Genomic DNA, 14,719 nt, shown 5'->3' on the forward strand with positions numbered 1-14,719 from the left:
AGGGAAGCTCGTTGTTGATAGGGTCACAGTTATACTGGAAGTAGTCAGAATACCAAAAAATTATCAGAACCTGAAGGAATGCAGATGCTTAACTAGCTTGAAATTTTTTAGGATTTAATCAGACTTAATGAAATCAGTGTTGTTGCATATTCTTTGGACAGTAGATTCAGTTACTTTGGAGGGCTATATAGGGTGTTTCAGCAGTGCTTATTCAATGATAAAACAACTGTGCTTTTCTTAGGAATTTATAAACTTGAAAGATGAAGATTAACTGCAACTTGGGGTATAAGAGAATGTGTAATTTTATTTTTTCTTATTGCTATTTTTTTTAATGAAGTTCAAAAAGATTTCTGAATCTTTATTTATTTTTTTTTTTTAAGAAATACTTCAACTTGGAAGTGGAATGCCATATGTCTCTATTGACATCCAGGAATAGTTAGTCACTGTAGAAAGAAAAATAGAGAGGTACAGTGAATGTGTGCTGAACTAAAGCTTAAATGTTGCCTTCCTCGACATCTCCCATCATTAAATGGACAAAAGATCACACTTTCTCTATTTTACCTTTAGCTATGTTGAATGCAATCAAATGCTTCCTTCTGTACTTTGAAGTTACCTGGATACTTGTATGCTTTTATTGAAAAGCTACTTAGTTTAGTTGAAGTGGTCCAGAGGTAAAAATATCCCATAGCAGAGGATCTCACATAGCAAATGATCCTATTTGCTTAGGTGCCTAGAATTCATATCGAGAGTTGGTCTGTAGAGAAAGAAATCTCACCAGTTCAAAGCTGATTTTCAGAGCACATGCATTCTTAATAGCCTTCTAAGGTAGAATTCATTTGCAGCTTAAAGCAATGACTAGGAAGTGTGTTTGTTTGTTTTCAACAGATGTTCAGTACCTTATATCACTTCTCTCTCTGTGTCTCTATTTTTAGGATTTACGGACATTAAAAGTGCTCTGAGAGAAAATTCATCATTTTGTCAGGCTTGAGCAATGGATTTTTTAAAAATTTGAGGATATTTTGAAAGGCATCTGTTCAAGCTGCACTCTAAAGGTTCATCGTAGTAGAAAACGTGGTACATTTTTACCTATGAATGTTTTGGCCATCCATTATTCGGTGAGTGTTTGCTAGAGGAGGAAGAGAAGACTACTTTTGTCAAGAACTTTTTCACTAGCAGGAAAGAGCTGGTGTAGCCTCATAAAATGAAGCCCTTTGAGAAAACCTTGTTGTTGCCATTGCTGTCTGTTCTCCTAAGAGTCGTCTGCTCCTCCCTTATAAGTGTCAACCATGGCATTAAAGTGATGAAGGGACAGTCTGTCTTCCTGTCAGAAGATGACCTCAAGTTTTCCATCCCCAGAGAGAAGGATGTGTGCAAAGTCGAAGTTGTGAGAAATGAGCCAATAACACAGAGGGTTGGGAAGCTAACTCCACAGGTATTTGGACCCTGTTTTGCAGTTCAGAATGTTGCTTTATGTAATTCTATTTGGGTAATGCTTAAAGCACACAAATCTGAATGTTCATTGTGAATAAGATTCACTTTTTTAAAACTAAAATTATCCAGCTGACAGAGAATAGCATCCATGAAATCAAAAAGCTGAATTCAATAATACAAATGTATAAAAATGAGTTTGGTCAGAACTTTATTTTGCAAAAGGAGAATAGGCATTTCAAAACATTGGATTAGAAGACATCTTCCAGTCTCTCAGTTGTCTGTTTTTCTATCATAACATTATCCACTGCCCCCTGAGTAATGTGTAGCCAAGCTAGAGCATTTTGCATGTTAGTCACACAGCCACTACACTGGGAACAATTAAGAAAAAAAATCATCACATACAATAAGCACATTGTGTACAGTACTGTTTGGTCTGCTCTGCAACAGTCACATTGTTAACAGATGGCAAATACATCTTAAAAATTTGTTTAAAATTTTGAGCTTGCAGGAATGATGAAATGTATTTTATACATTACCATTCTGCTACTCATTTGCTTCAAAAATCTCCCCATCTAACTCATAGCAGGAAGGAATTAGAAGTAACTGACATGAAAATGTAATGGTAAAGACAGAAGACTAATGGCTTTAAAATGAACCATAACCCAACAGCTTTCGTCTATGTTTGAAAAGTTCTGTTATGCATACAATTCCACACTTTTGCATATGTATTGCTTTTTACTTTTTCTCAGGTTTCTGGTCGTCTCTGCAAGGCCAGTGCAGAAACCAGTCTCAGAAGGTATTTCATAGGTTCATACGTTCATAGGTTCATAAGGTTGGAGAGGACCTACAAGATCATCTAGTCCAACCATCCTCCTATCACTATCCCTACCCAACTACTAAATCAAATCCCTTAGCACCTCATCTAAACGCTTCTTTGAACAGCACTAGGGATGGTGCCTCAACCACCTCCCTAGGCAGGCCATTCCAGTGCCTGACCACTCTTTCAGAAAAAAAATGTTTCCTCAAATCTAATCTAAATCTTCTGTAGCAACTTGTGGCCATTCCCTCTCGTCCTGTCATTATTTATCAGGGAGAAGAGGCCCACCCCCTCCTCACCACAACCCCCCTTCAGGAAGTGGTAGAGTGCAATAAGGAAGTGGTAGAGTGCAATAATTTCAAAGCTTCTGGCTTGGTTGTCAACATTATTTCTGCACCATTTTACACCATGATTATTTCAGGCAAACCAGCGCTTTCCATGCCAAGGAAAGCAGCATGCAATGAGCAGTGCAGTGTGTTTTCTTCTCCAGAACCTGGTCGCAGGAGGTACAGGGCCTCTGCTAGTGATCTTCCCCAGGGCTTCTGTAAGCTCAGGGCTCTGGAAGATTAACCCCCTCCACTTCCCAGGTTTTATCTGGTCCACTAGAAGAAAAGGAGAGTCTTACATGCTTAATTGTTAGTAGAATACTTGTGTGTGCAGGGCAGCTAACTGTGGTGTTGAATTTGCTTTCAATTTCTGCCTCAGACACTAATGTGAAGTAGGACCATGAAAAAGCCAGTTTTCCTCTGTAAGCTAGCATCCTTTAAGCACAGAGTCAGAACGTTTTCCAGAGGCCGCAGGAGATATGAATGCTGCACAACTTACTTTCTGCAGTACCTGGCGTCCTTGTCTTCTTCTGTTCTCAGACTAACCTCTTTTAAATGTCTTTCCTGCCATGGTTCCTATCTGTGCCTGTGCAGCAGAGACTTTGCCTGTGCAGAGGTCTCTAACCTCCTGGAGGTTGTGGGTGTACTTCACCTGAAAGGGTGAGCACTTCTGGGCAGGTGGATGTGGAGTATCAGGCTGGTGGTGAGGGACACCTCTCCTCCACATGTCCTGGCCTGAGTGGCAGGAAAAATTAGGAAATGTGCCTTCTCCTCCTCTCTGCAGCCTCTTGGAGGTGGGAACACTGCAGTATGTTTCCAAGTCAGTTATTTCCAGTCCTATTCCTCAGGAAGGAACAAGGCAATTTTTATAAGGTGAGGGTTTCCTTTTTCTATGACACATTTCTGTGCCAGAGTTTGTCATCCTGTTGCCACTCATGCTCCTCCAATCAGTAAATAATGCAGCCAGAAAGTATCCCTGATTTTATCTCATAAGTTCATAAGTTCATAAGGTTGGAAAGGACCTATAAGATCATCTAGTCCAACCATCCTCCTATCACTATCTCTACCCAACTACTAAATTAAATCCTTTAGCACCTCATCTAAACACTTCTTGAACAGCGCTAGGGATGGTGCCTCAACCACCTCCCTAGGCAGGCCATTCCAGTGCCTGACCACTCTTTCAGAAAAGAAATGCTTCCTCAGGTCTAATCTAAATCTTCCCCGGCGCAACTTGTGGCCATTCCCTCTCGTCCTGTCGTTATCTATTTTACTGTCATTAAAGTGAGTGATGTACCTGGAGTGTGTGACAATATAATTATAATTTGTAATTTAAAAGCAGTTGAACTGGAAAAAAACAAAGCTTGATGGTAATTAGGAGAAGATTCAGATCTCCTTTGTTGTACCCAGTGAGTTTATAGACAATTAGAGTTGGCTGTTCATATGAAAGGCAAACATATTAGGAAACATAAAACAGATGTTTCTTTTTTCAAAGCAGATTGAGTCTTATACACGTATAAGATAATCAGTCAGCATTAACAGACTTCTGTGGAAATGTCCTTCATTTTCTACCCCCTTGACGACAATTAAGAGGTGAAATTAAGAGGTGAAAATAATGTCTTATAAAAAAAGAAATCAATTATCTGATATGAATAACCAGCTCCTTGCTTGTAGGCATTTTCCTCTGACATGGACAGGGATGTACCATCTGAGGAGTATCTGATTGCCAGGTGCATGTCAGGCCTACAAGTCAAAAAAAATCCTACAGACCTTGAGGGCTCTACACTGATTTACAGCAGTGAAGTATCTCATCATCTGTGGATGTTACTGAACTACAGGAAGCTATAATATGAGCAGTTTTTCTATAAAATTTATAATTTTGTTTAACGTGACACACCACTAAAAGGTGACAAACCCTGACTTCTAAATTAAATATGAATGTGTGATTAATATACACACATCCTGGCTATTTCATGGATTCACACTGAAGAATGTAGGAACTACTGGCCTTTGTTTCTAGATACTGAACAGTATCTAAATACTGAACAGAGTTAGAACTTGCATGTTTTTGTACTGTATAAATAATTATAATGTTACTGAAATTCAGAGCATCTAAACAATTTCTCCATTTATCAAAACTCCAGTCAACATTTTAGAATCTCACCCTTTCCATTCTATCACTCCCCAGAGTCACTGGGAAAAGGTAGCTAATGAAGGCAAGCCACATTTTAAAGAGATGATTGGTAGTACGAAACTAGCTCTATTTTCTCCAGATAGTTGTTTGTCTGTCAACTGCATTTGTGTATTAATCCTTATTGTTACGAACTCATCAGAAGTACCACTGAATGCTAAATGGATTTTATTTTAGCCCATAGAAAATCTAATCACATGTGAATACAGCCCATAAAAAGTGAATCAAACCAAATTTAACTTCAGCAGGAATCAGATAAGAAATGCAGTTATTAACTTCTTTCTTGCTGACAATAATATGCTCTTTCTGCAAATATGAAACATGAGCTTCCTTTGCCTATGCAAGAGCTGTGTAGAGGCCAGGCAAATTTTCAAATTTTATTTGAACAGGGTGAGGCATAAGAAATAATTTATTTTGAATTAGTTAGTACACATCTGCAGTGAGCTTCATGTTGCTTTTATGCCACAGGATTACACCAACACTGAGGCAGAGTGTCGGTGTGGCACAAAGCAATATCATATAATACAGTAAAGGCCTGTAAATACAAAGTCAGTGTTCCAAAATCATTTGAGAAATCTGAGGTAGCAAAGTTTCCAACAGGAAAGTTTCACAGACTCCAAGTTGTATTCCAGTTATAGTGGCTATAGATTTACTGTATAATCAAGCTACAGTCATAAACAATTTTTAAAGCTGTTAAACTTGATACAATTCTGCAGGAACTGCTGGCAGTTCAGACCAACTGAAAACAGCTCTCATTCTAAAAACAGATGCATCCATACATCCACAGGCTGTCATGATAGAGAAGTGTGAGCTCAAATTGATCATTGAGCTAGAGGAGAGAGGAAGGAAGTGGTGGAAAGAAGCAATCATCTAGGTATGCCTTTCTTATGGCAGAGTGCCAGCACTCCCACATTATTGTGGTTGTTCTGGCTTTCTCTGAGAGACCATAGAACGGCTTGAATAAACAAAAGATTAAACATTTCCCTCTGCCAATGCATTCCTGACCACCAGAAAGAAGTGGAACAGAATCTATGAAGTTAGCTTCTTTGATAGTGTTCTATTTCTATGTTCTTTTTCCTGCATAGGTTTTTGACTGTCACTTCCATCTTAATGAAGTCAAGTACACCCATAATGGTTGTCCGATTTTAGACACAGACACGGTCATGCTTAGGCTGTACAGGTAAGCAGCGCTGGATCGTCACACTTTGTTGTTATAGTGCAGCATTCTCAGGAGGAGCAAGCACACCATTCTTCACAGGGAAAACAGGCTCTGTTGTACATGAGGTAACTACTTAGATTCAGCAGCAGCAGCATCAAAGAACAACCGACTGTCTACTTACAGGTACAATATTCACAATGTATTTCAGATATGCTGTGAAAATGTGAGTGTTATTACACTGCTTGTTCACTACAGAAAATCAGTGTTTTTTTGTTTTTTTTTCCTATTGAAAGAGGCAGCAGTACTTTGGTAGCACAGCATGTTCTGTGTTTTAACACAAACTAGGACACATATCCCTGGGAATACATGATAAATAACCTATTCCTTTCGAAACCTCTTTTTACAAGTAGGGAGAGGTGAGCAGCTTTGTCTCATTGTCTCTGGAGACCTGGGGTTTGAGCGCACAGGAGGGAAAAGGCTTTGTAATGTGGTTGAGAAAGTGAGGTTAACACCAAATTCTCGAAGAGCAACAGAAGAGGGGATGAAGCACAATTATTTTCTTCTTATTACCCATAGGTTTACTGAAAATGAAACATTTGTGGAAACATTCACCCTCCATGTGCAGCTACTCGAGCCAGACTGTAACATCATCAAAATGCGCTCCCAAGCTCTGGAGGTGCCTGAGTACTATGGTCTCTCCAGGGCAATTGACAAGAACATCCTCGTTTTTGACTACAACAGGAAGATAAACCTGGAATGCACCGTTTCCATTGCCTCTTCAGAAACCCACCTTCCTGCTCATGGCCAGCTCATCATGGGGGACGTGCAGCAGGAACAGCTTCGAGGGGATCAACCACAGAGCTTCCTTCTTGGCCCTAGTATGATGTTCTTTAGTTGTTTGTATTAGCAGGTTCAAAGAGACCTGGCAGATTAAGTCTGCTGTTTGCTCTAGACATGCTGGGTAAGAGCGGGTCATGTGAAGTTTAACGAACAGCTTGAGCTGTCTTACAGACTGAAAGGATCATGAAGTTTGTGTGGAGCAAAATTCAGTTCACAGATGGTCAGTAATTCCCAAAAAAGACTCTGTTTTTAGCTCCTAGATCTGTGGATCAATGCAATGACTCTGGAAGTGCCAAAACCCATTTAAACAGTACAGGGAGTTGTTGGAAGTAACACTTCCTGAAGAACCAAAGGAAGCTGGAACAGAAATATCTCAGCTAAGAACAAAATCCTGTAGGAAAAATTAGGATGGGAAATGAGTCCTAACTGTCATCACATTGGATTTTTGTCAGGCTTGGGAACAGGCTTTTCATGTTGGTTTCTGCTCAGCTAACTATTTCATTATGGCCTCTGTTGGGTTACAGAGCACAGCCCAGGCCAGCAGTGCAGAAACAGGAGCTGTGTGTTGGGACTGAGAGTCATCCAGAACACGAAAATGAGCTGTGAGGAGTTTCTGAGGAAGGGCATTCGGTATCAGCACCTTGACCCTCACTCACCAGATACTGATTACATTCCAGTGAGGCTGGATCTCACAGACAGCAGAAGCAAAACTCTGCACAAGGTAGAATTTTATGCAAACTTATAATGTCTGATTATCTTAGTGATTAAAAAAAAAAAAAAAGGAATTTGTTGCTCTCTTTCATCTTCAGATAGGTAGTGAGCCTTTGTAGTTTTTTTTGTTTTTTGTTTTTTAATTATTATTATTTTGTGTTGATAGATAGAGAGATTAAAAGCATTATGCCAGTATGCTATAGAGATACAACTCTGGATACTACTGGCAGTCCTAAGTAGTTCAGACAAGGAGTAAAGATTAACCCTGGCATAATTCCACATCTTTATAAACCATGAACTGCACTTACTTCAACAAATATAGTAAATAAAAACTAAGAGCTGTGTGAACATATTCAGTTTATAATACTTAATGCCTTGTACATATTTCTGTCAGGCAAAATTATTTATGAAACATCAAATTAGGCATGTTTGCTTCATAAGACAAGTGAACCTGGAAAACCTTTTCTGAGGCCTAAATATTTTACTATGGGCATTTTTTTTTTTTTATTAAGATGTTTAAATTCTTCTCAGAATAATTTATCGCTTTAACAAGTGCTCCAATTAGCTATGTGAAGGTAATGAAAATTGAACTTACTTTGTTTGCCTCACTTCATCTTTTTAGCTTTCCTTTTTCTCCTTGTAGACTGAATATGCGTGGCTTCCTATTCAGATTAAAAGTGCTATGCCCAATCAAATACCCAAAGCTGTTCCAATGACAAAGTTCGTCTTGGAAGTAGACCAATTTATTTTAACTCCCATTACAACTACAACAGTTGATGCTGAAGACAAGGAAACTCCAAAGTCCCTGCTGGTGTTCAACGTTACAAAGCCACCTCTGCAGGGCTTCATTACTCATCTGTCAGACCACACAAAGCCTGTTGGCTCTTTCACATGGAAAGACCTCAGTGAAACGCTTATTGCTTACCAACCTCCAAACAACAGCCACACAGACAGGAGGAATTATGAGGTAAAAGTACAGCGCATGAACATTTTCTGTTTTTCTTCAAGATTCTGTAAGCTGTAAATCAGCTCTTTTTTTTTTTTTTCAGAAAAAGGTGAATATTATTTCTCTAGCTATATATAGTGCAGGAACTGAGATAATATCTTTACCACATTTAGTTATGACTGACATCAACTTATCTGTCTAACACAAACCTGATCGTTGTTGCACACAAGCTAAGTAATTTCTTTTAACTCAAAGACTTGTAATCCTTCTATGTGTGAATATAGAAGGATACTAAATAGTATTTTTCAGATCTTCTTGTTCATCTTCTTCCTGTTCATCTGCTATTGTTTCTTATTATCTCTTTAGTTAATACTAAAGCAATGAAACTGTCTAAAGAAACATATAATCAGAGAAAGATAATCCAGAGAAAGGGTAGACAGGAAAGCAAAACAGATGTAATACAATTTGGCATCTCTTGCTGATTAAATTTGCCTATTTTAACCTCAGCTGTCACAAGAGCTTCCTTCTTGCTGTTTCTTTAATGTGAGGAGTGGTCATCCTACCAAATTCTCTCTCTCTATGCACCTCTTCTCTATTTTGCTTTTGAAATGCACTACAGATTTAAGAATATCTAGGCCATTCAACAGTTTGATAGACATATCAAATACATAAATTAAAAAAAATATATTTATCTGTCAGTCCTTAATTTTCTTCCTTTTTTTTTTTTTTAGTTAAAAAGTGGGAAAAGCCCCTTCCCTCTCCCTTTATTATTGCTATTAAAAAGTCTAATGTTGATCACTGTGTTAATTGTACCCAAATCTGCAGTTAAAATTAATTTCTACACACTGCAAATTACCTTTCCCACTATTTGCTGGGAAGAACATAGATGACAAGATCAAGTACAGGATGTCAAATACGCTTTATAATCTAAATCAAGTTTCAATTTTTAACTTATTATCTGATGTTAAAATCTCCTAGAATTAATCTCTCGGAACACACTGTATGTGTTTTGAGGTACAGTTGTTTTTCAGATTCTTTTTTTCCAATGAACTCTCTTTCTGCTTACATTACAGCTGGAGGTTGAGGTTCATGACTTATACTTTGAAAGGAGTTTACCAATCGTTGTGCAACTTTCTATCAGAACAGCAGATACAAATTCTCCCAGGGTTTCATGGAATACAGGTGACATCTCTGTTCCTCAGTTTATTCTGCAACAAAACACTTAGGACACAGGCAGTCTGACAGAGCTATAAAATTCAGTTCTGCATCTGGAGCTTAAGGATTGTTAAGTGAAAGGACTGTAAATCTACCTTTTCTCTATATCTGGAGAAAATGTTGTAGAAACTCAAAGAAATATTCTAATTGAAATGAAAAAATAAACAAGAGATAGTTCCAAAATCAATCAATCAATCAATCAATCAATCAATCAATCAGAATTTCTGTAAACACCATTTACTTCAAGAATGAACAAGTCAGAAACAAGTTTAAATAATAAGACAAATATATGATGGAGTAAGGGTTGTTCAGTAGTGTGTTGTACATACTCCTTTAAGTAGAAATCTGGAAAAATGAGCAAGCACAAGAGTCACAAACTGGAAAGATATGCTTATTCAAAACCCGAAGGAGAATGGGATGGTAAAGAAGTAGAAGGGAGGCTAGGGACTGATGAAAATTGGAAAGAGAAAATACAAGTGCTAAGAAGTGAGTATATGGAAAACACGTCAGAATGTATGTGATACCATGCAGGAGAAAGAAGTCCCCTGTACGGAATGCAAGGGGTGACTTGTGCAGGTCATTGCTGTATTATAGTCTGGGATCATAAGTCAGGGTATGAGACACCAACAGCAACAGAAGCCTAGAAATGTTAAACAAATTCAACTGAGTTTACAGTTGTCCCCTGGGGAAGGGATAGGCTTTTCCATTTGCTGTAAAAATTTGCATTGATATTTAGCCACAAAAGGCAAAAGCCAAACAACTCAAGCTATCACCAGGGAAGCTGCAGTCTCTTTGCAGTGGAATGGGACAGTATTTGAGAAGAAGAGGCCTTGTGTCTTTCAGAGAAACCCCACCTGAAATGAATGAATAAAAGGAAGACATACTATCCTCCTTCATGAATATCAATATAATTTTCAAGTTTAGACACACTAAGAAATGGAGTCCTCACTTTCAGACACTGTGAGACCTCAGACACCATACTCTCATCTCTGCAAATGTCCAGAAGTCTTTCCAAACGGTCTGTTGTGTAACTGGGAAAAAGAATGTGCTGTTTCTCAGAAATAAAAATTCCTTAAATGCAACTGACTAAAGTAAAAGTAGCTGTAGAGAAGATGGTATCAAGCTTTTAGGCTGTTTTTGATATGTCTGTCTCAGATATGTAGATAGAATGAAACATGACTTATTCATGACTCCAGAAATGTTCAGAGAGGGACACTGGCAACCTTGAGTGACGCTTTTGTGAAAGAACTCTGCTCTTTGCAGGCCTCAGCCTTCTGGAAGGGCAATCCCGTCCAATTACATGGCAGCACCTACAGGTGGTAGACAATGATGATATCCAGAATGTTCGCTTGGTCACAGTTGACGGCTTACAGCATGGGCAGCTCACAGTGCGAGGTAAATAAATCTCTGTTTACACCTGGGGCCTGGAAACACCTTTTCTTGTGATGACTGGTGGCAGCCATGCGGAGGTCATAGAGACACCTACAGATACATCACTCCCTGCTGAGAGCAGCCCACGCAAGAGGCAGATGTATAGGGGAATGAAGGCGCAGGAGGGAACAGCTGGAATATCAGAGGTTCACCAGTTCCTAAGGAAAGCCAGTTGCATAGCTTATACATTACAGCAAACAGTGCATTTATGTAGTCTCAATCATGAAGTGGGGCAAAAAAAAAAAAAGTCTGATGTTTTGCCTACGTGCCAGTTTCATAAATACAGTTGGTTACCGCTTTCCTTACTGCATGTAAATTCTGCCCAATGCTTTAAAGTCACTCTCTCCCCCAGAGACGGTGCTGCGATGGCACCGCAGAGGCAGAGCAATAGCAGCGGGGCTGAGTACGTCCCCGAGCTGCACCAGGGAGGAAGCGGGAGGCACGAGATGCTGCTCCTATCCTCGCTTCGGGAGTCAGCAGCGACAGCAGAGCCAAAGGGAGGCGAGGGAGCGCGGGAAAAACCTCGCCCATGGCGGACGTGCTGGCGGCCTTCCACTCCCTCTGCTGGCGGCCTTCCTCTACTGCAGCTCCGCCATAGTCAGAAGCACGGCTGTGAAACCACGAAACAAAGCAAGACCCCGCACAAAGCCCGCCCAGAACCAAACAAAAGTAAAAACAAAAGCCCCCCCAAAACCAAACAAAAGTAAAAACAAAAGCCCCCCCAAAACCAAACAAAAGTAAAAACAAACATCAACCCAGGCAAACCAACCAACCAACCAACCAAACATGTACGTAAACTTTTTACTTTCTTACTTTTCGAGTCCCACAGCTGAAAATTCAAAAAAATTAAAAAAAAAAATCATTCTCATAAAGCAGGCATGGCCTAGGCTGAATGCAGCTACTATGTTTTGCCATTTAGGTACTGCTTAAAGAATTTAGTGATTTTGATTCACTGGCAAATACATGAAACATTTGAATGTGGTTGTTGTTCTTCTAGTAGTTTAAAGGTTTATTTGAAAAAGAGGCAATTATATTACACTTCTAATTTTCTAGCCTGCATTTTCAGCATTACTGATTTTGCAACCTGAGTCTGAAGTATGGAAAAATACTTAGGTAATAGAAATCTGCTGTTAGCAGGGTGGAAAAGATGCTGCTGCTCTTCATGCTGGCTTTTTGATGGTTAAATGTTTTTAAACAAAATTCACAGCCTAGAAAAGTAAAACAAACTTTTAAATGAAGGATAAAGGTTTTTCATAGAATTTGACAGAAATAGAAACTACTGAGACTCATGAAGTATGTTTCATCTCAGGAAACTCCTGGCATGCAGTTTTGGGGTCTGTGGGACCAGCTTTCTGCCACCATACATGCAGAAACTCCCAGTGCCTTTTGTTTCAGAGGAGCTCAGGTTGAAGGTAGACCTGGGGCAGCCTAGTGTGAGCCAGCATAACCTGAATTTGTGCAGATTGCTGCTACCTGCAAGGAACAATGAATCAGTGCAATGCTTTGGGTGCTCACTTGCCAGATTTTGTAATGCTGGTCCTTAGGGCTAAAGGAAAGCCCTGACTATAAGAGGAATGCATGATGTTGCTCTCCACCTCCTGTCACCTCTAACAGGTTTTTGTCTGATGGAGATGTAGTAATTATCACTGCATTATAAAAGCCACCTGTAATTCTCTTCAAGTAAGTAACAAAGGGAGTGAAAATGCACCTGCAGCTGTGGGCATCACTGTGGATGTCACACAGCTTGGAGGTCCAAAAAATGTTTTCCTTAGAGGCCCTTGGAATATCATCTATTCCTGCATCAGCTGGGAGTCCACAAAAATTTCACCCTATCTGAAATATTTTATGAGTATATAACATGTTCAGTCCATGGCCGCTTTCATGGACAATCATCTGCAGAATAAAAACAAGAGTGACAAATCTAGTTTTTTTTTTATTTATACTGAAATGTGGACCTATAAACACAGAGCACAATATCCTTGATTCTTGACATAAAAGCAAAATGTCCTGATAAGAAAGCAGAGTTTGAAATTAAAGTGAAATCAGTCATAGTTAAAAATCACTGATATCTCATATTATCTTAATGCCATACACATTTAGAAGATTTTTTCCAAGCTACCATAGTTGTAAATTCTGCATTCTGTTCTGATATCTGTAGACTTGTTTCCAGTAGAATTATTTGGGTTTTCTTCTCTTTCTCCTTCTCTCTCCTTCTTTCTCCTTCTCCTTCTCCTTCTTCCCCTTCCCCTTCTCCTTCTTCTTCTTTTTTCCCTCTAGTTAGAAATACATTCTCTTTGTCTTTACCTTAGTAATGCTTATATTGGTGGAAGAATTCTCCTCTTGAGTTGAACCTCCTAGGGTTGAACTACGCATTTGTAATGTATTTACTTCTACTGTTTTGACAGGAGGAAAAGGATTCATATTTACAGTTTCTGACATTCAGACTGGAGTTGTTTACTACCATCATGATGACAGTGATTCCACAAAGGATTTTGTGGTGTTCAGGATTTTTGATGGCCTGCATAGTATTCGCCATAAATTTCCAATCAATATACTCCCTAAAGATGACAGCCCTCCATTTCTTATCAGCAATGTGGTAATTGAAGCACATGAGGGACAGATGATCCTGATCCAGGGCTCCATGCTTCAAGCTTCTGACATGGATTCCAGTGATGACTACATAGTGTTCAATATTACCAAGCCACCACAGGCTGGAGAAATCATGAAGAAACCAGGGCCAAACTTAATAGGTAATGAAACACACTCACAATAGCACTATTTTCTTTTTCCTCACATTTTTAAACTGTATTAAGTATGACAATTAGACTTACTTTGGCTCAGGATGAGTCATGGAAAATTTAGACTTCTGTTATTACATTGCAAATTCTCACTATTCTTTAATGTTGGTCTCCTTTGTTCCAGGATAGTTATAATTGAACACAGTTTAGCACAAAACTTTTCTATTTCTCCAATTTGTTTTTCTCCTCCAGAGGAATTGAGCTAATCAGGAGATATTTTGTCTACAAGGTTCAAAGCCATTAGATGAACTGAGCTCAGAATTCCTGTATTAGACTGTGGAATCTGGCTGTAAAGGGAGTTATTTTACCCTCTACATACAGCTGTTAGCCAGTTCGCTGAGTTGCTTCATTTTTTAAATGATTACCAAGTGACATGGAAATGAAGGTGATGATCTGCAGAAAACATGGAAAACAACAAGAAAACATTTTTAAGGACTTGCCCAAGATGGAGTGAGAAAGGGGGCATGATGCTTCACTATTTACTTACACAATTCAATAGAAGATATATTTTTTAATTAACAGGGTATCCTGTCAGCAGTTTTCTTCAGAGGGATCTGTTTAATGGAATAATTTATTATCATCATTTGGGAGGAGAAGTATTTGAAGATTCCATTGAGTTTGTGCTGTGTGATAGCCATGACCCTCCCAATCTCTCAGAGCCACAGGTATGACACTGAAGCATCTTTGGGAGGGAATTTTCAACTTCTGCAAGGCTCTCAAATAAAACTGGGATTGATCTCTCCTATTTGCCATAAACCATACTTCATGATGTACTTTTCATGGGGTAATGTTCTCTATCTATTCTTAGTGAATTTCTCCCAAACCATGACATTAAATGCTGAAAATATTAGATTCAG

At 39.0% G+C, this 14,719-nt stretch overlaps 1 protein-coding gene across 1 annotated transcript in view; it reads left to right on the plus strand.

Moving 5' to 3' along the window:
* Nucleotides 1–1,201: 1,201 nt before the first annotated feature.
* FREM1 (FRAS1 related extracellular matrix 1) overlaps nt 1,202–14,719 on the plus strand; it is a 54,009-nt gene continuing 40,491 nt past the window's right edge. Inside the window, exons 1-9 of the mRNA XM_065745553.1 lie at nt 1,202–1,432; nt 5,848–5,942; nt 6,498–6,799; nt 7,286–7,482; nt 8,116–8,439; nt 9,492–9,600; nt 10,897–11,028; nt 13,470–13,814; nt 14,385–14,527. Of these exons, the coding sequence (XP_065601625.1) occupies nt 1,202–1,432; nt 5,848–5,942; nt 6,498–6,799; nt 7,286–7,482; nt 8,116–8,439; nt 9,492–9,600; nt 10,897–11,028; nt 13,470–13,814; nt 14,385–14,527 (1,878 nt within the window). The remainder of the gene's footprint in view (nt 1,433–5,847; nt 5,943–6,497; nt 6,800–7,285; nt 7,483–8,115; nt 8,440–9,491; nt 9,601–10,896; nt 11,029–13,469; nt 13,815–14,384; nt 14,528–14,719) is intronic.

This window comes from Cyrtonyx montezumae, unplaced genomic scaffold (assembly GCF_038088225.1).
Source record: "Cyrtonyx montezumae isolate F1298 unplaced genomic scaffold, pur_monq_1.0 scaffold_36, whole genome shotgun sequence".
Lineage (NCBI taxonomy): Eukaryota > Metazoa > Chordata > Aves > Galliformes > Odontophoridae > Cyrtonyx > Cyrtonyx montezumae.